This window comes from Candidozyma duobushaemuli (assembly GCF_002926085.2).
Source record: "Candidozyma duobushaemuli strain B09383 chromosome Unknown A_B09383, whole genome shotgun sequence".
NCBI lineage: Eukaryota > Fungi > Ascomycota > Pichiomycetes > Serinales > Metschnikowiaceae > Candidozyma > Candidozyma duobushaemuli.
In genome coordinates, this window is record NW_020289901.1 from 1669968 (window position 1) to 1693166 (window position 23199).

At 45.5% G+C, this 23199-nt stretch overlaps 14 protein-coding genes across 14 annotated transcripts; 5 read left to right on the forward strand and 9 right to left on the reverse strand. All coding sequences in view use genetic code 12, as the record gives it.

Moving 5' to 3' along the window:
- Nucleotides 1–454: 454 nt before the first annotated feature.
- On the forward strand, nt 455–6012 carry CXQ87_000760 (snoRNA-binding rRNA-processing protein; the record flags this gene model as incomplete). Its single annotated transcript, XM_025479326.1, has 2 exons — nt 455–1229; nt 1253–6012. The coding sequence occupies 2 exons, from the start codon at nt 455–457 to the stop codon at nt 6010–6012; spliced, it is 5535 nt and encodes a 1844-aa protein (XP_025338799.1).
- Nucleotides 6013–6152: 140 nt separating this feature from the next.
- On the forward strand, nt 6153–6464 carry CXQ87_000761 (uncharacterized protein; the record flags this gene model as incomplete). The annotated part of the gene is made up of 1 exon (XM_025479327.1): nt 6153–6464. One exon carries the CDS (start codon nt 6153–6155, stop codon nt 6462–6464), a length of 312 nt encoding a protein of 103 aa, XP_025338800.1.
- Nucleotides 6465–6870: 406 nt separating this feature from the next.
- CXQ87_000762 (MARVEL domain-containing protein) lies at nt 6871–7542 on the reverse strand (the record flags this gene model as incomplete). Its single annotated transcript, XM_025479328.1, has 1 exon — nt 6871–7542. The coding sequence occupies one exon, from the start codon at nt 7540–7542 to the stop codon at nt 6871–6873; it is 672 nt and encodes a 223-aa protein (XP_025338801.1).
- A 620-nt stretch (nt 7543–8162) lies between these two features.
- Nucleotides 8163–8813, forward strand: YPT52 (Rab family GTPase; the record flags this gene model as incomplete). The annotated part of the gene is made up of 1 exon (XM_025479329.1): nt 8163–8813. The coding sequence occupies one exon, from the start codon at nt 8163–8165 to the stop codon at nt 8811–8813; it is 651 nt and encodes a 216-aa protein (XP_025338802.1).
- A 102-nt stretch (nt 8814–8915) lies between these two features.
- MBF1 (Mbf1p) lies at nt 8916–9371 on the reverse strand (the record flags this gene model as incomplete). The annotated part of the gene is made up of 1 exon (XM_025479330.1): nt 8916–9371. The coding sequence occupies one exon, from the start codon at nt 9369–9371 to the stop codon at nt 8916–8918; it is 456 nt and encodes a 151-aa protein (XP_025338803.1).
- An 895-nt stretch (nt 9372–10266) lies between these two features.
- On the forward strand, nt 10267–11214 carry CXQ87_000765 (trans-2-enoyl-CoA reductase (NADPH); the record flags this gene model as incomplete). Its single annotated transcript, XM_025479331.1, has 1 exon — nt 10267–11214. One exon carries the CDS (start codon nt 10267–10269, stop codon nt 11212–11214), a length of 948 nt encoding a protein of 315 aa, XP_025338804.1.
- A 119-nt stretch (nt 11215–11333) lies between these two features.
- On the reverse strand, nt 11334–11726 carry CXQ87_000766 (peptide-methionine (R)-S-oxide reductase; the record flags this gene model as incomplete). The annotated part of the gene is made up of 1 exon (XM_025479332.1): nt 11334–11726. The coding sequence occupies one exon, from the start codon at nt 11724–11726 to the stop codon at nt 11334–11336; it is 393 nt and encodes a 130-aa protein (XP_025338805.1).
- A 243-nt stretch (nt 11727–11969) lies between these two features.
- On the reverse strand, nt 11970–12983 carry HMT1 (protein-arginine omega-N methyltransferase; the record flags this gene model as incomplete). The annotated part of the gene is made up of 1 exon (XM_025479333.1): nt 11970–12983. The coding sequence occupies one exon, from the start codon at nt 12981–12983 to the stop codon at nt 11970–11972; it is 1014 nt and encodes a 337-aa protein (XP_025338806.1).
- A 349-nt stretch (nt 12984–13332) lies between these two features.
- Nucleotides 13333–14811, reverse strand: CXQ87_000768 (uncharacterized protein; the record flags this gene model as incomplete). Its single annotated transcript, XM_025479334.1, has 1 exon — nt 13333–14811. The coding sequence occupies one exon, from the start codon at nt 14809–14811 to the stop codon at nt 13333–13335; it is 1479 nt and encodes a 492-aa protein (XP_025338807.1).
- A 372-nt stretch (nt 14812–15183) lies between these two features.
- Nucleotides 15184–16190, reverse strand: CXQ87_000769 (uncharacterized protein; the record flags this gene model as incomplete). The annotated part of the gene is made up of 2 exons (XM_025479335.1): nt 15184–15726; nt 15765–16190. 2 exons carry the CDS (start codon nt 16188–16190, stop codon nt 15184–15186), a joined length of 969 nt encoding a protein of 322 aa, XP_025338808.1.
- Nucleotides 16191–16381: 191 nt separating this feature from the next.
- Nucleotides 16382–17341, reverse strand: CXQ87_000770 (uncharacterized protein; the record flags this gene model as incomplete). Its single annotated transcript, XM_025479336.1, has 1 exon — nt 16382–17341. The coding sequence occupies one exon, from the start codon at nt 17339–17341 to the stop codon at nt 16382–16384; it is 960 nt and encodes a 319-aa protein (XP_025338809.1).
- A 320-nt stretch (nt 17342–17661) lies between these two features.
- IME2 (protein kinase) lies at nt 17662–19131 on the reverse strand (the record flags this gene model as incomplete). The annotated part of the gene is made up of 1 exon (XM_025479337.1): nt 17662–19131. The coding sequence occupies one exon, from the start codon at nt 19129–19131 to the stop codon at nt 17662–17664; it is 1470 nt and encodes a 489-aa protein (XP_025338810.1).
- Nucleotides 19132–20316: 1185 nt separating this feature from the next.
- On the forward strand, nt 20317–21840 carry CXQ87_000772 (uncharacterized protein; the record flags this gene model as incomplete). The annotated part of the gene is made up of 1 exon (XM_025479338.1): nt 20317–21840. The coding sequence occupies one exon, from the start codon at nt 20317–20319 to the stop codon at nt 21838–21840; it is 1524 nt and encodes a 507-aa protein (XP_025338811.1).
- Nucleotides 21841–21865: 25 nt separating this feature from the next.
- Nucleotides 21866–23161, reverse strand: CXQ87_000773 (uncharacterized protein; the record flags this gene model as incomplete). The annotated part of the gene is made up of 1 exon (XM_025479339.1): nt 21866–23161. The coding sequence occupies one exon, from the start codon at nt 23159–23161 to the stop codon at nt 21866–21868; it is 1296 nt and encodes a 431-aa protein (XP_025338812.1).
- Between the last annotated feature and the right edge of the window lie 38 nt (nt 23162–23199).

The following is a 23199-nucleotide window of genomic DNA, read 5'->3' on the forward strand; positions in this document are numbered from 1 at the left end:
GAGGTAGGTGTCTGAGTGCCATCCTGTAGCTAGTCCGTGTGGGCCACTATTGTACCTTATTTGTGTTGGAGGCAACGTTATGAACCTTATAAGTGTGGATGCATGAATGGGCCCTTGCGGCACTTTTTTAGCCCCTGACCGTCCTTTGTCTCCTATTCATTGGAAGTATCGCCTATTCATTGGAATATCGAAGTAGGGCAACACCTTCTTGCGTCGCTCGCTGCATGTATTCTCACTTCTGCACCCATAACCAGAGAACAAAGCTGCAAACAGACGAATACTCAATCAAATCAATGGCCCTCCCAAACTTTCAATCTTCTTATCCACAAATCTCGAGATCTAAGCTTTCATAGTCTCTAAAATCTATGGTGGACCTGCACATACTGCTCCTCGTCTCATCTCTCATCGCATACTGAAAATTATACCAGACAAGGTCGACCACCGATAGCCCATTATGTCATTGTTGTCCCAGCAGTTGAAGACCATCGGTGAGAAAAATGCATCCTTGGCTGTCGACAGAAAATCGAGGCAACAGATCCACTCGAGATCTTTGCTATTCGATGCCAAAACTGCAGCCGCCCAAGACTTTGACTATATCTACCTGATAGCAACAGAGGGCCTCGACGAGCTCATAGAACTTGATCTGAGATTCGAGAAATTTTCAGCGACCCTCTTCTCCGAAACCAGCATTGATTTCGACAGAAATGTCAAGTCGAAGGACATCCTCGATCAGGTCAACAGAAACTTGGAAGCTTTCATGAACTTGGCAGCCCCCTACTACAATCTTGCACCCACTCTTAAAGCCATGGAGTGGTTGGTTAGAAGATATCACGTCAACATTCATAACACAGAGTTATTGTTCTTGTCCACATTATCCTACCATTCGCAGCCAGTCTTCACCAGAATCATGAACGTGGTTCCAAAAGGTTCCATGCCAGTCATCTTCTCTTGGTTGTCCGGTTACAAAGAACAATCAAAGCCTTTACCTGCATCATCCGTGCTCAAAAGCTTCCATAATGATCCAGCGTTTTTCAGATTGTACTCCGAGTACCTCAGAGAGCAGTTGAAGCATAAAACCATTTACAAAGAACAATTGGTATTTTACTTATCCAATACCGCGCAGGTGTTGGCATCACACGGTCGTGACACCGAAAAACTTAATCAGGATTATATCGTCACGATTTTGGAGACTCTCAATGATCTCTTGGCCCACAAAAACACGAGTTTAAGTTTTCCAGCACCCTCAAGGAAGACATTAAGCTTACTGCATTTGCAATTGTCTCAGTTTTGAGCTCAGTTGTCCCCTTGAGTGACGAATTAGTTTACTCTTTGACCATTTCAATTTTGAAAGATTCCTTTGCATTTACTCAACTCAAGAGGCAAACTCTTGTAGTGTTGGGACAGTTGTGGAACTATTTCAACGAAGATGATGTAAGTAAGGAGGCTGAAGTTTTCAAGGATTTGCCCTCAAAAGTCTTACTTCAAGAGGAAGCTTTGTTGCTTACCTTGATTGAGGAGAACTACCACATTGCTAAATTCATTTTCTTCTATGTCATTGACTGTTTGAATCATGACAATGGCGATACTGTCAATCTTTTGCAATACCTCAGTGTTGCTACCAATAGCTTGTTTTTCCCCGTCGTTGTCAAGAAGCTTCTTGACTATTTGTCACAATCCTCAGTCTCGAAAGAGGGAAGAGATGGTGCCGTGGTCATCTTTGAACAGCTTCTTTCTAAAAACAAGGAGAAGCTTATTGAAGAGCTCAAGAAGCATCTGAAATCCATTGGTGACTTAGAGATGGTGCTTATGCATACTATGGGTGACACTGCAAACGATTCATCCTACGAGGGTGACTACGAGGATGCTGTGGCCGACTTCGAGCCCGCTCCTTCCAAGACTGTCAGCCAAGTGTCTGTAAAGGCCAAGAGCTATTTCACTGCATCTTCTAACGCTGAATTTGCGAAGGTCTCTGAAGAGTTGCTTAAAGAGCTTGCGAAATATGAAGCGAAGAAACAGCTCCCTTTCTTGAAAGCTGTTAGTCGCGAGCTCTTCAAATCTAATGAACAGATTGTGTCCTTCCTTTTCAGATTAGCTTTTACAGCTTCGATTCCTTTGTCATATCGCTTGTTGGCCCTCGGCTGCGTCAAGAATGTCCTCCAGGATGTCACGTCACAAAACACGAATGTCAGTCTTTATCTTCTTACTCCTTTGATTCTCCTTGGTTTGAGTGACGCCAGCAAACCTTTTAGGGAGCTTTGCATCGCCACACTTCAAGTGATACATGAGCAAAGCGAGAAAATTCTGAGCAAGGGTAAGAAAGCGAAATCCGTTTTGTTCATGGAATCAGAACTATACAACGGGAATGAGGATGGAAAACTGTCTCTCATTTCTCCATCTGATGCCAATGTTATGTTGAACGTTTTGTTCGACAAGAATACGCCATTGGATGATGTCCGTTTTGATGCCACCCGTTTCTTGTCCCTTTTGTACGACACGTTGTTCAAAAGTACGAAAACAGGGAAAAAGTTTGGTTCTCTCCTCCTCAAAAGCTTCGTTTATGGCCAGTGGGCTTCTCCATCATTGCCACTTTCATTCAAGCACAGAGTTTGGCGAATCATAAGTTCGCAGAATAGAGACACTAAGGGCTTTGATGATAGATTTTCGTTCGTCGGTGATGTGAAGACTCTTTTTGAAAAGCGTGACGCATGGTTCCATGATGCTTTTGCAGAGGGCTTGAATTTCGTTGAGGATGTCGAAAAGACTATTGCTGGTATGGTCGGTGGACAGACCACCAATGAAAAGAAGAGAGCTAAGGAAGTTGAGTGGTTCGTGAGAGCATTGAATGCGGAAGATGATTTGCAAATTATTGCCAATGAAAGAATTAAGGCCCTTTTCCCACAGCTTAAACACACAGACTTGAAGGTTCGCTTGAGCAAGGAACTTATTGAATTGCTTGTCAAGGACAGTGACTCGGTATTACACTTTGACCCACTCGAGACTTTGCAATCACTTGAGTTCACCAATCAGGACATGGTAGCGTTGTTGAATTCAGTCAATATTGTCACCGAGGTTCCAGAGCAGTCAGTGGCAAAAAGAAGAAGAAGATCTTCATCATCCACTCAAAAGAATATGGCGAGAGATGACATCAATAGCATGGCTGCTGCACATTTAAGAAAGCTTTCTATTATACTCGATGTGCTCGAGACCCAATTAAGACAGTCTATCAGCTCATTGGCGGGTCCTGACTTGTTACAGGTTTTGTTCAAGATATTGACTGACTTGGACTACTTGGGCAACGACGGAAAGCTTCCTGTGTTGTACGCTCAGGAGACCCTTGCTTCTTGTATGTTGCTCTGCATCGTGAAGATGAAGGAGTCCCAAAGCAGAAGCAGATCTCGCATTGACTCCAATTCGATTAGAGCTGATTTGATCGTGAACTCCATCAGATTGTCACAATCGCCTCAAGTTCAAAACAAATTGTTGCTCGTGATTGCTGAATTGGCTTCCTTGGCACCAGAGATCATCTTGCACTCTGTGATGCCGATCTTCACATTTATGGGTGCCCATACTGTGAGACAGGATGACGAATTTTCCAGTTCGGCCTTGCAAAAGACAATTTCGAAGGTTGTGCCTGCTATCACCGCTGCTTCATCTTCTGTCTCCACTGAGATTGAGTTCTTGTTGACCAGCTTTGTTACTGCCTTCCAGCATATCCCCAGACATCGTAGAGTGAAGCTCTTCGTGTACTTGGTTCAGACGTTAGGACACGAGAATTCGTTGCAAAACATCTTGTTCTTGATGGGTCAACAGTACTCTATTAACTTGGAGAAGAACAGAGTTCATGAGTGCAACTCGCTGTTAGACTTCACTACTGCTTTGTTGAAGACATTCGATGCCGACATCTGTTTGCAAAGTGTCAACAGCTTCCTTGGCTTGTGGGATCTAGTTCCAAAGGCCAATCTTGGATCAGACTCTGATAAGATCGCTGCCTTGACTAACAGACCAATTTTTGGCTCCTCGATCGCCAACGCTACTGATGCAGAGTTGACTGTACTCCGAACCAATTTGTTACACTTCATCAATCAAGTCTTGGGTACCGATGAAGAGTTGTCTGTCAGCGCCAACCTCGTTTCTTTGAGAATGAAGGTGTCGTTGGTGTTGTTTGATGACCAAACGCCTGAGGATGAGAAGAAGTCAATCCTTAAGGTCTTCAGCAAGGTCACTTCGTTTATCTTGGGCTCGTTGGATAATTTCAATTCTGAGAAGGGTAACGCAAAGATTGTCAACGAGTTGTACAACGTGCTCAAGTCATTGCTCAACTTGCTTCCCATGAGCTACTATGTGTCCTCGATCTCAGACTCTTTGAAGAATGTGAACGATCAATTGTCAGCTACTATAGCAAAGAATTTTGCTGTCCTAGCTGGAACCAAGTTTGAGAATGAAATGAACCTGAACTCATTTGACGAGGAGATTGAAACTGCCGTCTTGTCAGAGCTTTTGCCAACTTTGGTCGAGGGCGTTGAGAAGTTCGATAACATCGAGCTTGTTCAGGCTTACTTGGATACATTTTCGATCATTGTTTCGAAACTTGCCGCGTCATCTCCAGATCTTGCATCTTCAGAAGATGCTAAGTTCCTCATTGGTACATTGAAGACCATCACTTCGGAACATGGTATGTTGAGCGAGCACACAGAGATCAGAGTGTCCTCTTTGAATGCAGTTGCAAGCGTTATCAAGGTCTTTGGTGTGAAATGTATCGGTTTCTTCCCTAAGATTTTGCCTCCTGCTTTGAAGATTTGGGAGTCCACCATCGCTCAAGACGAAAAAGATGATGAGGATATGGATGATGAAGAGCAGGAAGGTAGAATGTTGTTGCAGGGTTCAGTTCTTATGCTTTTCTCTGTCTTGGTCAAGAGAATGCCAGCCTTCGTTACTACGAATTTGAAGCAGATTGTGAAGGCGACTTTGGTGAGTGATTTGATTGACAGTGGCATCCGTTCCAATGTATTGGCCTTGATTGTGGAGCATGTGGACAAGGGTCAGGTGTTGAGTTGCTTGTTCAACTTAGCACTTACAGAGAACTTCTACGCTATTAATGATGCCAAGGAGCTTGGTTTATATTTGAATGGTGTGAAGTCTGCTATTGACGCTATCGAAAAGAAGACGGCCACTGGCAATTCTTCCCTCTTCATGAAGTGGTTAATCAAGTCGTTTGAGTTCAGAAACGAGTATGGCCAAGAAAAGTTCAATGACAACACAATTCACAGCATCGAAAACTCGTTCCACCAATGTGCCATTGTTTACGTCATGAAGCTCAACGATAAGAGCTTCCGTCCTCTTTTTGCCAACTTGGTTAGGTGGGCCGCTACGGGAGAAGGCTCCATTGGTTCTGTCAACACCGAACTTAGCAGACTTACTGCTTTCTTTAAATTCTTCAACAAATTGCAGGATAGGTTGAAGAGCATCATCACATCCTACTTCTCATACATGATTGACCCAACGGTGGCTATTTTGAACAGATTTGCATCTGGTGAATTGAAGGAAACCAACTTGAGAAGAATTATTTTGAATGCTTTGGTTTCGTCATTCAAGTATGATCAGGATGACTACTGGTCGCACCAACTGAGATTTGAGACAATCCTCAACCCTCTCTTGTCTCAATTGAGTAATATTGAAAAGCCTATTGGCAAGTACCTCGTGAAAGCCGTCACATCTTTTGTCACTAATGTGTCATCTGATGAATACAACGAGAAGCTTGTGCATGGTTTGATTTACTACATCTCGAATGAGCATGAAAACACTCTGAACACCAAGATGTGGACCATCAGAATCTTGAAGGAAATCTTCCAGAAGTTGGGCGAGCAGTGGTTGCCATTCTTGCCTACTTTCATTCCATACATTGCAGAATTGTTGGAAGATGACGACGAGGATGTTGAAATGGAGGTCAGAAAAGATTTGGTGAGAGTTATTGAAAACGTTCTCGGCGAGCCACTTGAGCGTTACCTCAATTAGGCGCATTTAATAAACGGCTGCGAAAAACTAGACTATAGACCCAAAGTACGGGATGCACGGATGTGTAGAAATTCTGCGCTCTTCCATGAAAAAAAGCATATATAGCTGTGGAGAAGTCACATCACACAAACACCTGCAAAATGTCATTCTTGAAGTCCGTTAACAACTTGAAGCCATTGTTCGACAGAGTCTTGGTCCAGAGATTGAAGCCTGCTACGCAGACCACTAGTGGTATCTACATTCCTGAGAAGAACCAGGAGAAGTTGAACCAGGGTACTGTCATCGCTGCTGGTCCCGGTGCCACCGATGTCAACGGTAAGATCATTCCTGTTTCCGTTCAGGCTGGTGACAAGGTCTTGTTGCCTAGCTTTGGTGGCTCTCCTGTCAAGGTTGGCGACGAGGAGTTCTTGTTGTACAGCGACAGAGAGATCTTGGCCAAGATTGACCAATAAGTTTAGGTCGGCTGACTTGTAAATAGATAAGACGAAGCTATGTTTTGTTTCATATATGTATTGGGCATTGAGTAGTTGATATAAAATTTGGCTCAGGCCATCATTAAAGCCTAAATGGGAAAAAACACGGAGAAATAACCAAATTCCACGCGATCATTTCAGGGATGTCGATACGCAAAAATGCCTACGTGGAATTGCATTGTTTTGAGCTCTTGTGCTGAAGTAATTCACAAGCAACGATACAAGAAGGATACATAGGGAAGCGCATTATCATGCGCGCCCCGTAGAGTTTACGAGGTGCTCTTAGCATTGGACGCCGACCATCCGGAGATCAATTGAGGCAAAGCTCTCATAAATACAAAAAAAATAATTAAAGGTGACGGTCAGGGTAACCTTTTGAAGGGCCTCACTTGGCAGCCAAGTCCTGCGAGTGGTGGCTGGCAGGTGGTGAGCGGGCCGTTGGCTGCGAATCCACATCCTTGTGGTCAGCAGCGTCCTCCTGACCACTGGAGGCGCCAGCGCCGGCCTCAACGTCAGCGGTATCTGTCGTGGCTGGAGGAGCTTCGTTACCATTCAAAAAAACAGCGCCAGGGGCAAGGCTGCCTCTCTGCAACACACCGGACTTTCCGCTGGTCTTGTAGCTCTGGTACAAGGTGAAGTAGCCAATTATGCCCACTGTGGCGAGGGATGTCACAAAGCCCAAAACTGCAAAGGCAAGGGCAGCCTTGCCGGCTTGGCAGCCTGTCTTGTAGCGGCCGGCCCAATTGCACGACAAGTCGCTTCCGAAGCGGTCTCCGAGCACACCGACGGCGATAATCCACCAGAGTAGCATCCAAAGGTCTCCTGCAAGCGCGGTAGCGGGTGACAAATGGCGAACCACGACAGGGATAACTGTTGGGATATAGTATATGAAGCCAAGAAGACTTGTAACCAATGACACACCTGTCCGATTTTCCCAAAAGTCCAACTTATCCACTGCTACACACGAGCAGATGAAAAGGCAGAAGGTGAAGACGAGGAGCGCAGTACGAATCCCCAAGGCGACGGCGTCTCTAAATGCCAAATTGAATAAGACCATTTTTCGATTGATTTCAAAGAATATGTCAGGGATTGAGGGACGCCGGGGACCTATTTATGCTCCCCTGCCTCCGGCTAGAACAAGGATCGAGCCCCACGAACAATCCCATTCTTTCGAGCACTAGTGACCTATGCCGCGTAAGTATGCAGAAGATCTCGGTCTATGTACAGTACGGCGCTAGCCGTGCACCAACGGCCATATACGAAGTGGGCCAATTCGGGACAGCATAGTTTATTTGCCGAGTCAAAACCATGGGATCGAAGCCTGTGGGCTGACGCTGACACCCGTACCGAAGTCTAATGCCTATTCATGAGCTGACGGAAGATTGTGCATGGAGGGATGCGGCGGGACCGAGGACATTTAAAAATAGAAACGATAATATTGTGTCCGAGGCAATGGAATCTTTAAAAAATAATTGGAACTGAGCCCGAGAGTGGGACCCAGTTCTTATAGACTGCACTGCTGCAGCGTCGCCTAATGCACCGCTTATTCCACGTTGGCACTGGCCCGCTACATCGGGATCTAACCATCGTCAGGCTGGTCGTGCAAGCACCGTGCGATATCATTCCTACAAGTAAACACCTGGATAGATAGTGACTGTGCAAAAGAAATCAATCAAAATGTCCGAGAACCGATTTGTCCAATTCAAGTTGGTGCTCCTTGGGGAGAGTGCAGTGGGAAAATCCTCGATAGTGCATCGTTTTGTCAAAAACACTTTTGACGACATGAGGGAGTCCACTATTGGTGCCGCCTTCCTTACTCAATCCATCACATTGCCTGAATTGAAAACGACAGTTAAGTTTGAGATCTGGGATACCGCCGGCCAGGAACGTTATAAGAGTTTGGCACCCATGTACTACAGAAACGCAAACGCTGCGTTGTGTGTTTATGACATCTCAAGCCAGTCTTCCTTCACGAAAGCTCAGGACTGGATCAAGGAGTTGAAGAAGAGGGCGCCCGAAGGCATCGTCCTCGCACTAGTGGGTAATAAGGCTGACTTGGCCGATGAAAGAGAAGTCGAGGAGACCGAGGTTGAACAGTATCTAGAGCAGCTCAATCAGGAGGCCACCGCTGCTGGAGAGGCCCCCACAAAGGTTGTACACAAGGAGTGCTCCGCCAAATCCGGCGAGGGTGTTCTCCAAATTTTTGATAGCATTGCTCGTGCCTTGCCCCTTGAGGAGGCAAATGATAGAGCTACTCCACAACCTGGGAAGAGGGTGGATCTTGGAAGACATCAAACACAGCGGCCGCAACAGCTGGGCTGTTGCTAAGGGTTGCAGGCATACGAGAGAATTTACAATAAATGAGACAAAGAAGGCTGGCGTCGTGATTCGTGTAGTGCAAACTATTTAAGTCTATGATACCAAGTAGGATTACTTCTTCTTGGGGCCGAACAATGGCTCACCAATGTTCTTACCTCTCAACTTGACTCCCAATGCTCTCTCAATCTTACCCAAGACTTGCTGGTTAGGCACAGCCCTGCCAGCCTCGTAATCGTTGATGACCTGAGGCTTCTCGTTGATCTTGGTAGCCAAATCTTTCTGAGTTAGCTTCTTCTCTTGTCTAACTTGCGAGATCGTCTTACCAACGCTGGCCTCAACCTTCTTCACGCTGACGACATCATCAGTGTTGTCCAACTTGGTCAATCTCTGGCCCTCGGGGTTGGATTTGGTGTTGGTAGAGCCGTACTTCTTCTCGGTGTTGATAGCAGCACCACTTCTTCTAGCAGCGTTCACTTCGGCCTGAGAACGGGCGACTCTCTCTCTTGGGCCACCGCCACCAACACGGGCCTTCTGGCCAATAACAGTAACATTATCCCAGTCTGACATTTTGTAAGTTGTTTTTCGTTATGATCCGTACAAGAAAAAACTGTGGACTGAACTGGCGGACGTCAGTGATTCTCGTGCGAAATGGTGGAGGGATGCACGTGACCTTGCCCTCAATGATACTCATTATGAGTTGTTTGCCCTCATGGAATTTTCTAGACGTCAGTAACTGCGCATGGGTGCAAAATGACGCTTTAAGGCGGACTACGGAGGAAATAAACCATAGATCTGGATCAAGATGTGTACTTTGTGCGTCCAACTAGGTTAATATAAAATTTGATTTGATTTCAGGGTGTTCTTCTAATTTTAACACCTTTTAACGATTTTGCAGTGTTTGAAGATTCAGCCCTAGATTTTGTAAATCCTATTTCAATTTAGACAAATCAAATTAAACAGACACTTGTCTCAGACATTAGGCAATTTTTCTATATTTAACAAAACAATTGACAAAAGAGAAGAATTGGAACTTTTATCAATTCGCTATTCTTTAGTAAGTTGAACTTTTGGGAAGAGCAATGAACCGGGCCCATTACCATACTGGTAAATTCCGTTGAAATTGAATTTCAGCGTCTTTTTGGTAAGATAATTTAATTCATAGTGCATCATTTTTACAAAATATAGCGATGGAGTCATTTACCAGATCTGGTATAGGTTTCCGGAGTTTGTGTGGTAGGCTCAGTGAAGATCACTATCTGTCAATTCACCTGTCTAGTCAATTGATATACATCAATTCCCCAGACAACCCAAATTGCTTGAGAATACTCCAAAAAATAAAATTTAAATTATTGGAACCACGGTGAAATTCCAGGGAGATAAGACGAGTCACGGCCAGTTTCGCACGACCCATATATACATTGGTGCGCTCCCGACATCTTCATCCCTAACTTCCGTATCAGCCATGGCCTCAATTGCAGTCATCCCAAGATCGAAGAACATTAAGGGCTACTCTAGCTCCCTTGACTCCTTGTTGATTGCTCCAATTTTGAAAAAAATTGCTACGGACAACAAGTTGAACCCTAACCGGATCAGACTCACTTACAAGGATGCTAATGGAAAACAGATTGCTTTAGACTCCTCGAAATCCTTGATGGACTACTTCACCGGTGCTGAATTGACGAAGGTGGTCGACATCTATGCCAAGGATTTGGGTCCCCAGATCGCTTGGAGTACCGTGTTTTTGTTAGAGTACTTGGGTCCGTTGGTGCTCCATCTCTTGTTCTACGCGTATTACGCCATCTACAAGCAAGTACCCCAAACCCAAACTCAGGTTCTTGCCTTCATAATGGTCACTTTGCACTTTGCTAAGAGAGAGTACGAGACCCTTTTCGTCCACAGGTTCTCTAACGCTACTATGCCTCTTTTCAACTTGTTTAAGAACTCCAGTCACTACTGGTTCTTGTCTGGCTTCAACTTAGCCTTTTTCATTTACGGTAAGGATACTGCTTCGTTGGCCTCGGCTGGATCGCTCGAGAAGTTTGTGTTCCACGTGAACTCTTTGCCTTCTATCGTGAACTATGCTCTCTTTGCCGTGTGGGCTTTTGCTGAATTGTCTAACTTCCAGACCCACGTTGCTTTGTCCAACCTCAGAAACAAGGATAGCAAGGCTTACGTCATTCCATATGGTTACGGTTTCGACTTGGTTTCTTGCCCAAACTACTTTTTCGAGTCTCTTGGGTGGGTCGTCTACTCTATTTTGGTCGGTAACTGGTCTGCATGGCTCTTTATGATTGTTGGTTCTGGCCAGATGTACATTTGGGCTGTCCAGAAGCACAAGAGATACTTGAAGACATTTGGTGACGACTACAAGAAATTGAGAAGGACCGCCATGATCCCTTTTGTTGCCTAATCGCTATGTTCAACGACAATTTACTTATAAATGTATATCAACATGTTATTAAATCAAACGGCCTCCTCTATCAAACACCTATTCCCCACTTACTAATCTGTCTTCTCAATAACGAGAACTTATTCGGGATTGAACTTCAAACAAACACTGTTCACGCAATGTCTCTCATCTGTTGGCGTGTTGTAGCCTTCACCTTTGAAAATATGGCCCAAGTGGCCATCACATTTAGCGCAACGCATCTCTGTTCTTGTCATCCCGAATGATCTGTCTTCAATCGTCTTCAAGGCGCCAGGAATAGCATCAAAGAATGCTGGCCAGCCACAGCTCGATTGAAATTTAGTGTTAGCTTTATAAAGTGGCGAACCACAACCAACACACTCATAAACACCCTTCTCGCTTGCAGGAGTGTCAGTGTACTTTCCGGTGAAGGGTGCCTCGGTACCCAGCTGTCTCAAGACTCTGAACTGCTCTGGGGAAAGGATGGCTTGCCACTCCTGATCTGTTTTGGACATTTTTCTCAAAGTTGATGTAGTAAAGTGTCTTGCGTTTCGTAATCCTAGAAGAACACTTCTAGTGAACATACAGTGGCGTCAAAGAGCTAAGCAAGTGTATATGGTAACATGCGCGAAGGGTAGAGAGTCATTACATGCGGATTACCGAATGGCTGCGAAAGTACAAATTCTCTATTAATACATGGGGGAAGCAAATGCAAGAGCTTGATGAATCTAAATCTGATGCAAAATTTTGGATGCCAATTAACGCATGAAGTAGTTGTACTTTCCTTCCTGCTCACGGGACTTATCCTTGGAGACAGTGTCCACCTTCCACTGGATCTCAATATCCACCTCACGCGGGTTAGAAGCGTTTGGTCTCGAGGCAATCAGACCCTTAATTTTGTCGCCTTTACGCAAGTCAAGGACCTGATCCATGTAGAAAACAGTCTGTTTCCAATGAGTGTAGGCTTTCATAGGACCAGTGTACAAGGTCACCTTCTCGTCTCCTGGGAAGTCACAGTCGAACCACACAATGTAGGCATGACACAAGTCGCTATCGATGGCACTGAGAGAGAACAGTCTGTGGAAAGACAATTGCTCCTTGGTGACAGTGTTAATGTCAAATTCGAAGAATTTATGAGGTGTAGTGATCAATGAATTGTTGTTAACGGTATCAACCAAAGGCTCGGCCATGGCAACCTTGATGAATGGAGAGTAGTCAAAACCGTAGACATCTTCCCAGTAGTGAATCTTGTCATCCTTGTACTGGCCATCCTCGATACCGGCAATGTACATTGAACACTTGTCTGGGAGGATCAAGCCACCCTCGACCAAGTACTTGTCTCTAGCATAAAGCACAGTGTCCAACATGGACTCGTACAAGAGGAAGTAGCCCATCCATTCAGAGACAATGATATCGACATGGTCAACAGGCAACTCAATATCTTCCAATTTACCCTGCAACAAGGTTATCTTGTCCTCAAAACCGTTCAATGAGATGATCTCTTTGGCCTTTCCAATGATGTTCGACATGTCGACAGAGTAGACATGCTTGGCACCGGCATTGGAAGCAAACATGGACAAGATTCCCGTTCCACAACCAACGTCCAAGACAACCTTGTCCTTGAACAAATGCTTGTTTTTATACATGGCAGATCTGTAGGACAAGGTTCTGGAAGTGTCCTTCAACATCTCCTCGTGAATTCCAAAATGATCATAAGAGGAGAAATAGTGCTGTTCAGTAAACGGCAAGGCTTGTTTGTCGGTAGCTGACATATTGGGGGTAATTGGTTGTAGTGTTTGCAAAAGAGGACCACTCAGATTGATAACCGTTGAGCGAGATGAGATGCGCGAAAATCTCACATAAAATGCTCAGGTCTGCTAGCGAGATACGCAAGGTATGCACTCGCTAAAAAAAAAAGGAAAAAAATTAAAAAAAAAAAACAAGGCCACAGCTCTTTCTCTTAGAAATGAGAAGCTGTCTACTAAATTCTTCATCCATAAGCCATTAGGAGCAAAAACCTCGATCAGTGGTACAATGCAAAGTTAATTCTGTAGTAGAAACAAATTATGTAAGGGAATCTATTCAACAAAGATCTCATTATGCCGTGCTTGAAACGTTCTATTATGTTTGCCTGATCTTATTCTTGAGCATATGACACGCGAGCGCAGAGACCACACTGATACCTAACATACCCACCAAGGTCATGTTGGAGTTCCTGTAAAGACGGGCCTCATCAGATGGCCAGCCGGAGTACAAAGCGTAGGTAGCAGTAACAGAGCCTAAGTTACCTAAGCCAGAGACAATGGCCGAACTTACTGCATTACCAACGTCACCATAGCGAGGTCCAAACATCTCAGCTGACCAGGACATGCAGATAGGGATTGTAGGGCCCAAGCCAAAACCTGAGATCAAGAGTCCAGCCCACCTATTCCAAAAACCTTTTGCGAAAGTTGTAACAAATAGACCCACCATGATAATCACACATGCGCCGCAGAAAAAGAAAGCTCGATGATTCTTGTATCTGTCTGCAAAGGGCGTTATGAGCAAAATACCGCCAAAGTCAAAAAGCCAGATCGGAGCATACAAGAGGGAAACATTGATACTCGAAAGGTCTGGGTTAAGTGCGGCAATAATAGTAGAACCGAACACAGCCAAACCGAATCCGGTACCCACAGCGCCAAAGTACATCAAAATGATGAACCAGACACGGAGATCAGTCATTACTTGAATGACATCTCTCCAAGTCCACTTGAGTAACTTATAACGATGCTCAATATCTTTAAGGTGCATGCTCTTTTCTTCACCAGTGAGAGGGGGAGGTGAGTAGAAAACGGTACTCATAACTCTTTTAAACTTGGAGGTAGCTTCTTTCCGCTGATGTGTTGGCCTGTCGGGAAGCCACCAAAGCAAGGAAATACCAACTGCAATGGTAATGCAACCGTAAACCAAGTACATCCATTGCCAGCCAGTGTAACCTCTATCACCATCCATCTTCTGGAAACCTGCACTCACAAGACCAGCGGCTGCAGCAGAAAGCTGGGCAGCAGTATAGTAGTAGCCAATACGTCTAGTTTGTCTATCGTTAGGGTACCACAAGGAGACGTAGTAACTCAAACCAGGCCAAGTACCGGCACCGACCATACCAGAGATAAAACGCACGGCTTTGAGACCAGCTGGGTTCTGCAAAGAATGGTAACAGGTGTACACTACACCAACGGTGATGACAATTCTGGCCAACCACGATTGCGGCGAAACTTTAGTCATGATCAAGTTCATTGGCACATCAAAGATGATGTAACCAACGTAGTATAAAGCCGAAGCAGTGGAGGTATCATGGGCAGAAAGGTCTAATCTTTGACGCATAGAATGTCCTTCAGATCTATTCATTGTCAAAGTGACACCATAGACGTTAGATCCAAACGAAGTAAGAAAGTACATGCACCAGAGGGCAGGGATGATTCTGAAGTCCAACTTTCTGTAAATCTTGTCAAGTTTGTGCTTCTCTTCTTCAGACCAACTGGGAATACCTAACTCATTCTCATCATGAGCAATTTTGTCTTTATCCTTGAGTTCAAGTGAACCCAGGTCGTCGCTTGACATCTTTGGGGAGACTTCAGCTGCGTTTGCCATTATTGATGAGAATTAGCCGGGGAGGTCTGTCTTTATATGTCAAGTCAAGTTCTATTGTTGAGCAGTACTTGGCAAGAAAAAATGGCGTTTATGTGCCAAAAAGCCGGAGCCGCATACACGGGTAACCGCCGATGAGCCAATATACGTGCGTCGCCCTTGAGTCAAGCAGCGATAATCAAGAGATGCAGGTGCTCGCAGTGACTCTGAATCATCATTTCGCACCCAACATCAGTGATGCCATGACTACGAGTCGCTCGTTACGCTACAAATGTGAGAAAATTTACGGCATTAGCATTTTTTTTCTGTACATTTTGGGCGGCATAATTGATTTTGTGTTAGCTTTTAGCTTTTCGACAATGCGGCACATGTAATCTCGGCAAACTCAACGCTTTGGTCAATGCAGAAGCTGTGATTGATGGCTTTCTTCTCCTCGGTGTCCGCATCACCGATTTCGAAACGAACGTTTTCATTCAGAGCATCGTGGTATCTTGTCAAAACATAGTCTCTGGAATTGTCATGTACCCAATAGTCGAATGGAGCGAAAAAGCACCAAAGTTTGGCTCCTGACGTGGGCAACTCTTTGAAGAACCAGTCGTTGAACTCGTCGTCGCGATGGATCCGATTGAGTTCTTCCTTCGCCATGGTGATTGTCTGACGAACGATACTTCTGGACTTGTAAATCTTCTTCGTTGCCCTGACAGCATTTTCCCAGGACTCAACCAGATCCTTATCAGTCTGGGCGGGCTTGGCGATGATGCGATTACGGATAAGTGACTCAGCAGCCCGGTCAGGCAAAATCCACTGCAAAACCACAATCAAGTACACTGCGACATGTACCAAGGGAAGCCAATTGAACAACGAGGTGAAATACTGACCCAGGAGGGACTTGGCAATGTCCACGATGGTCGGGCAGATAAGCCCACGAACTTGATGTTCACGATCTGGTTGTATTCAACATCGTACACTAGGCGTTTGGCCACGCGTTGCATGATATATGATCCAACGGAATGACACAAGAAGGAGACCTCCACTTTCTGATCTCGTCTAGTGGTGAGGATGTGGTCCCGGATAACCCGGCATTTGTGGGGCACCTGGTAGTCCAAATCATAAAAATCGGTGTTTGAAACCCTCTCATAATCATCCGAGGTTTGGTAGCCAGCATGGCTGATGGCTAGGATCTCATAGTGACGGTGCTGTTTGGCGATCAAGTCAAGATAAGTGGTGTAGTAGTCTATGAGACCGGGGTTACCAGGAATAAAAACCAACAATGGAGGATTCCTAGAAGGATGCAATGGCTCCCTATGATAAAGAGTGGTGTACGGCTCTGTGGTACTAGTGGTCAATGACATTCCGAAGAAGGGTGAGGGAGATAGGGACGTTAATTAACAAGCTATGAGCGATGCCCGCGGAGATAAAATAGAGGATCTGACAGGCGCGCAATCTAGCCACTGCAGTTTCAGAGCACAGAGATCCGGTTAAAAGAGTAGAGGAAAAATAGCTCAATTGAGACTCGGATGGCTGTTCATAGCTTGGCAAATTGCTATTTGTTACCTAGGGTGAATTGAAGATGCTGCTCACGGGGTTGCATCTTGTCTGTGTCACCAGTATACAAATCACGCTCGTAATAGTGCAAGATGCCGTTTTTGGAGAGAGCGATCACTGTCTGCGTACGGGTACCGTAATATTTACCAACGGCGTAGCCAGTTTCAGCCAGTTTCAGTTCATATGGCGTGGCGAGCGGTGGAATGAAGATGGAGTTTTGAAGCTCGGTCATTTTCTGATCGAACGTGCCCTTCTTTCGAACTTCGGCGTCATAGGTGTCGGAGCTCAAGATCTCGAAACAAGATTCGATAAGTTCTTCTCGGCTGTAGTCTTCTGCAGCAGCACGCTGAACAAGACTATCGAGTTTCTTCCGGCCTAGCTCCACCTTCAGCCACGGCATGTAGTACAACGAATTGGAGAGAGCAAATGTCTCTTGGCGGTGGATTTGATCATGTAGACAATCGAGCGAGACTTCCCGGGTATGTACTTTGCCCCTGTCGCCACGGTTGCTCATGAGATTGAGTGGTTTGAGTCGGGAATTGTTGTCTAGCTCTAGTTTTCCATACAACAAGGTGAAGCCGCCAATCTCACTGAGTTTGGTAGGTTTTCCTGTGACGCCGCTTTTCTTATTCATTCTCTCCTCGAGACCATCGTACCACTCATCGTCCAGAAGGTCGGAAACGAGGTACTCAAGCGGGAGAATGCCTCGTGAAACCTTGCCTGCAATTTGTGTATCCTCTCGGTAGTTTACCAATACCGCGAGTCTTCCATCGGAGGTGATACCAATCCAAGTGCCATGTTCTGGTCTGGCCATATCTAGGGGTGATAGGATCTGTGTATCTTTGGATGTCTTCCGAGCGGTGGCTAGCTGTGTAGGTCTGGCAAGGTACTCATCTCTGTTAGATAGCAAAATCAAGGGATAATCGGGATGAGACGTTGTTGAAATCAAAATGCACATGTTATTATTTCCTTTGAAGGCTGGTGTACTCGAAAATCTAGTAAGTTTATATGGAGACTAAGGTTCAGCCTGCATGGCGCTTGACTAGTCTTCTGATCTCGGCATCGCTTTCTACTTTGGTCACGATGTGGGGTAGTCAGATGATAGGCCGACTCTGACGTGTTGGGCTAGCCCAACCAAAAAATAAAACAGAAGAATAATGTTACATGTTGATGAGCATTGTGTCACCAAATGCAACACTTCACATCAAATTCATCAATTTTCACTAACAGATACAGCTTGTTATCTTCGCTTCTATATCTGCAGCCGCCCGCGGCTGCTTAACACGAGATTCTATGGTTGACAGAGCTGTCTGTTTCAAAACTGACATCCTCAAATGGCGCCATCAGTGCTAGCTCTATAACCGGCTCTTCTTCTCTACTGGTGCCATCGTAAGCCCAACTTTCGTTGAGCCGTGGTGGATCAATAGGCGCATTCCGCAGCCCAAAGATGCTACTCAAATTCTCATTGTACACCTCCTGTTCCGCCAAGTAAGGTGCCCTCAAGCTCACCACGTCGTAACCCGTGTCTTTCTGTTGCAAAATATTCTGGAGCACATCGGAAGACTTATTGACCAATGTGTCCGAGTAAAGGGTCTCGGGGCTGGCACAATCAGTCATAGTCGAGGTGACAAAGTGAAGCGGATCTTCCTCTAAAATGGTGCCTTTGAAGTAGTCGTGCTGGGCGAGATCGAAGACCGTGGGCCTTGCGTCAGGATTCCACAAAAAACAGGGACGAAGCATGTCGCTCAATTGGTGAAGTCCTGGGCGGCGCAAGATCTTTTCCATACTCAGCCCACTTGTCAGCGGCATATAGAGACCAAGGTTTTCTGCAAGTTCTTCTCCCTCTTCCCAGTAGCCACCGAAAGCTTCTTCGCCCGGGTCGGGCCGTGTAGGATGACCGAGGCACTTAAGAACATGCCACATTTGCTCTGCCTCATTAGCACCGGGGAACAAGGGCCGAGAGTTGACTAACTCGACAGCCACACATGCAAATGCCCAGATATCGATCGGCTGTGTGTAGCACCGCAGCCTCAACAAGATCTCGGGCGCCCTGTACCACCGTGTTGAAACGTAAGGAGTGAGGTCTTTGGTATTGCTATAGTGGCGAGCGAGGCCGTAGTCACACAACTTGACCATGTAGAAGTCATCTTTCCTTTCTGGCGGGACATTTTCGACGCCACCGTAGTATTGAACCGTCGGAGTCACCAAGATGTTCTCCGGCTTGACATCGCGGTGGAAGAAGCCCTGAGCATGGATGTGGCGGACGCCGTTGAGTACCTGGGCAAGCATCGACTTGATAACCTCCTCGTTGATAGACCTGCTGGCATGCTTTTGAACAAGTTGGTACAAATTCTGGTTCATGGCTTCCATAACAATACAAAGCTTCCCACTTAAGCTGTCGATAAAAACATGATGAATCTGCAACAAATTAATGTGACTGGACATACTGTGGATGAAGCGAACCTCCGTAATTTTGAGGTAATCCGAATGCTTTTTTAAGGGCGTCTTCATCATTTTGATCGCCACCAACCCATTTGTGTGGGGTTTGAGGTGAGGCATGGCCGCCGAGTGGCAGACAGGTTCCATCATGGTCCCAATCTTGCTGTCGTCAGGAGCAAGCATGGAAGACGAATTTTTCTTGTATTTGGCCAAGAGGGCCTGGCCAAAGGAACCCAATCCAAGGCGGTGTATGACAAGGAAGTTGCTCAGAAGCATCAGGTAACGAATCTGGGGTTCGTCTGAAGACATGGTGGGACTCAATTGAAGGGTATTATCTCGTTTGTGGTATTTACGAGGTGGAGAACACTGGGCGAGTTCCGGCTTTATATGGGGGCATAAGACCAAGTTTCTTTTTGGACTGGTTTTTTGCAGCCAATTCTGCATAGGCTCGATGGTAGCCGATGCATCGAGCATTTGAAGGCAGCTTCTTACATCAGCGTTATCTGAGTGCTTAATGAGGGCAGTCATAGGAGAGTAATTGAGGATACAAAAGTTATTTCAGCCAGGATTTCTGGCTTTTAAAAGGATGAAGTGTTTCAGAATCTGCGACTCCCTTGGGTGTTTCATCTTGGGCGGATGCAGATCGCGCAGGGTTCTCGAGGCACCAGGGCATATGTGAACTTAAACTCAATCTGGGGTACATTCCAGGGCTTTTTTCGTTCTGGATAACTTACTTGTTAAACCCGTATTACCCTCAATTGGAGAATGCTTTTCCCTTGAAAACAGGGTCCCAGGTTCATTCCAAATGAACAAAAAGGTCGCATCTGCCGCACCGCAGGAATTATTCTTAGGTTCGGCGAGGGTGGATCTAAGCGGCTTACTTTGCGTTCTTATTGTTCGGTTAAAAAATTTGGAGAAAAATGCAATTAAACCGCCAAAAAAGGTTGTTCTTTCTTGGATAATGGTAGCCATTTAACCAAGCTTCCATTTGATAGCGCTTGAAGAAGTGACTCTATTGTACATCAGGATCCACTGCCCCAGATATGTAGCGAGCTCATGCAATTCCGATCGAGCAGGCACTGTAAGAAGTCCAAAATGGGCTTAATTACTGCACAGCCCAAAATGCCTGAGGCTCAATGATTGACCGAGATCTGCTCGTCTACCCCATTTACATTATAGCCGGGGTTCCCTTGGACGGACGAAGTGGATGAATTGATTGTCTCCTTCTTTTTGTAACAAGTTGGATTTGTTGCTCGAAGGATGCCATAGGCAGCAACTTTTGCAGCTTGCACTATACGTGGACTAAGGATGCGTTTCAAGTATTACGACAATCCATTAATCAAGCACAATTGCAAGCAATGGAATACAAGCAGTACCTTACTTGAAGAATTAAATTGTCAAATGTTACTATGGCCCATTTTGTAGTACTAGGTGGGGCGCTCGGTGAGCATATCAGAGGGGCGACTGATCTTCGCAATCTTCACCTACATTACGATGGCATACGAAAGACTATACAACTATGCCGTGAATGCGATTGCAGATATTCTACCGATTGATAAGGACCAGTGTAAAGAGATGGTCACATATGCATTGTCCATACCGTCCGATCACGAGCTAGAGTCCCATTTTCTCGACTTCCTAGGACCGAGTGATGCCACATTCAGCTTGATCCACGAGTTCAAGAGACTAAGAAAGGAGGATGAGAAAAAGATGGAGGATGAGGCGAGACTTGCTGAAATAAGGGAGGAGAAGGCCAAAGAAAGAGCTGCAGCCAACAACAAGAACGGTAAGAACGCATGGAACAAAGCACCAGAACAGAAACCAGCTTCTGGATCGAGACTCAAGAACAATAAGACATCAGTGATGACTTCTGAGCTTGCTGACAGTAAGCCCTCGAACAAACTAAGTCCTGCTACAGTTAAGAAGACGAAGAAGAAGAACCTTGATAATCTCAAAGACATCGAGGCGGCGCTTAACGATCTTGAAGTGGAGAGAACCTCAGCCGAACTTGATCTTTCCAGTTCAACAGTCCGCCGCAAATGTAACTGCATGGCCACAAGACACCCTCTTTTCGAGGTGGCTCCGAACTGCCTCAACTGTGGTAAGATCATTTGCTCGAAGGAGGGTTTGCAACCTTGTTCATTTTGTGGACGTGAGCTTCTATCAGCAAAAGAAAAGAATGAAATTGTGAAGATCTTGAGGTCCGAAAAGGATTTATTAGATGCGAAGAAAGAAAAGCCTACAGACAAAGCCGTCCAGTCTCAGCCTTCTCACATGAAGCCAAAGAAGGGAATCAAGGTTTCTGTAGGTACGGGCGAAAACCTTTGGAAGGCACAGGAGGCCGCTTTGAAGAGGGCAGACGAGGAGAGAAAGAAACTTAACAAGCTAAAGGAAGAGGATGAGCAAAAGCAAAGAGAGCTCGCCGACCAGATAAAGGAGCTCGAGCACTATGAGAAGACAAAAGACGTTAATCCGGACCTTCTTATGGCACAAGAACGACTCGACACATTGCTTAACTTTCAAGCCACAGGTGCTGAGAGAACAAGAATCATAGACAATGCAGCGGATTTTGAAATGCCCCTGCAATCGAGCGGCAGCATGTGGCTTTCACCTGTCGAGAGGGCTCTTCAGCTCAAGAAGCAACAGAAACAGCAAAGAAAACACGAGGAACAGAAGAAGCAAAGAACAGGCCGCACGAAGAAGGTCGTGGAGATGGTGATAAAGGATGGTAAGGTCAAGATGGTGGAGAAGCACGTAGAGGCGGAGACCACTGAAGATGACGACGAGATAAAAGATTTACAAGAAGAAATCCAACAAGAAAAGATAGACCAAGAACTTACTCTTGCAAAGAATACTTGGGACTACGAGAATGATGCTCAGAAGTGGGCAAAACCAGTCTATGTCAGCAGCGGGTCTTCCACGACAGAGACAACAGCACAGTCTTTACCCAAACATTCCAAAGTCCAGTTCGGTGAGGGCCTTGATAATGATGAATTAGTTGTTGCCATTCCTTCGTAATCTATAAAATTAATGCAAAATCTATTTAACGCCTTCTCATTCTCTGTTTAAACCTCTTGGTACGAGGATCATTGATCTTGAGTCGCTTGAAGTTGTTGCTTATTGGCGTGAGCTTCTTTCTTTTGTTTGTTGGCTCCAGCGGCTTTGGTTTGACCGCAATTTCGGTTTCCTCCTCAGATGAGTAGGACTCTTGACCTTCTCTTGGACCTTCAATATACTCGATGAGGTCGTTTTTCTCCTTCTCCTCCAATTTCTTGATTTCTTCATGCACGTTTTTGCCTTCAAAAGATTCTATAACTTCACTCTCTCCTCTAGGCTTGATCTTCCATCTTCTTGTAGTTCTTTTCTGTGTGATTCTCTTCCGAGTTTTACGTGCTGTAGGTTCGTCTTGTGCCGCTGCTCCTTCTTCATCCAATTCCCGTTCCATCTCCAACATGAGCTCCGACTCAACCTCCGCTTTGAGTTCTTCATCGATTTGTAGGTTGATTGCCTCGTTAAATACGTCTGTGAGCTTCTTGTTGTTGCCGAACGACGACATACGCTCGGTTTTGAACGGAGACGGAGAAGTCAGAAACCGTGGTTCCTCCAAGAGTTTCGATGGAGTCTTGGGATTCTTGTTCAGTTTTGTCACTGGGGTAGTTGGCATGTTTTTCAGTGGCAGTTCGCCAGTGCCTGGGCTGAACTGAAACCTATTATTGACTTTCCCCAAATAGAACGGAGTTTCGATGTTATCGTTGGAGGATGCATTTTTGTTGGGTGTTGAAACCAGCTGTAGCACAGAGGTGAGAGACTTCTTGGCCAGATTGTTTCTTGCCGGTGTCAAATCAGAGAGCTCAATCCTCTTCACTGATTTGGTAGGCGTCTTGAACACAGCTGGGTCCTTCAACGGGGATGAATTGATTACTTTCGATGACACGTTCTCTTTACGTGAAGGTGACGATTCTGGAGGACTCATTATATCAAACAAAGAGAGTACCTTGCCGTTTGCTTGCGGCGTGGGACCCAACTCAGCATGAGAAAGTGCATTCCCTTCATCCTCCAACTCTTCCTCGGCGTCAACAGATGGCACAAAATCTAATGGTTCAAGAGATGAAGCGTTCTCACCCTTTTTAACATTATCCTTCAGCAGTTCACGTTCCGCTTGTTGTTGCTTCTTCTTCTGTTTTGACTTCAAGTGGTTGTACGTTTTGTATGCTTTGTATATTTCCTGGTTCGCTTTGACGTCAGCTTTTGACGGAATTCGCCCATTGCTGGCAGCAAACGACCGCTCCCATTCTTTGATTTGTAATTTGTACTTTAGTAGATCTTTCTCTAGAGACATATCAAAAGAACGGTCTGTCAGCGCGACGCGATACGTAA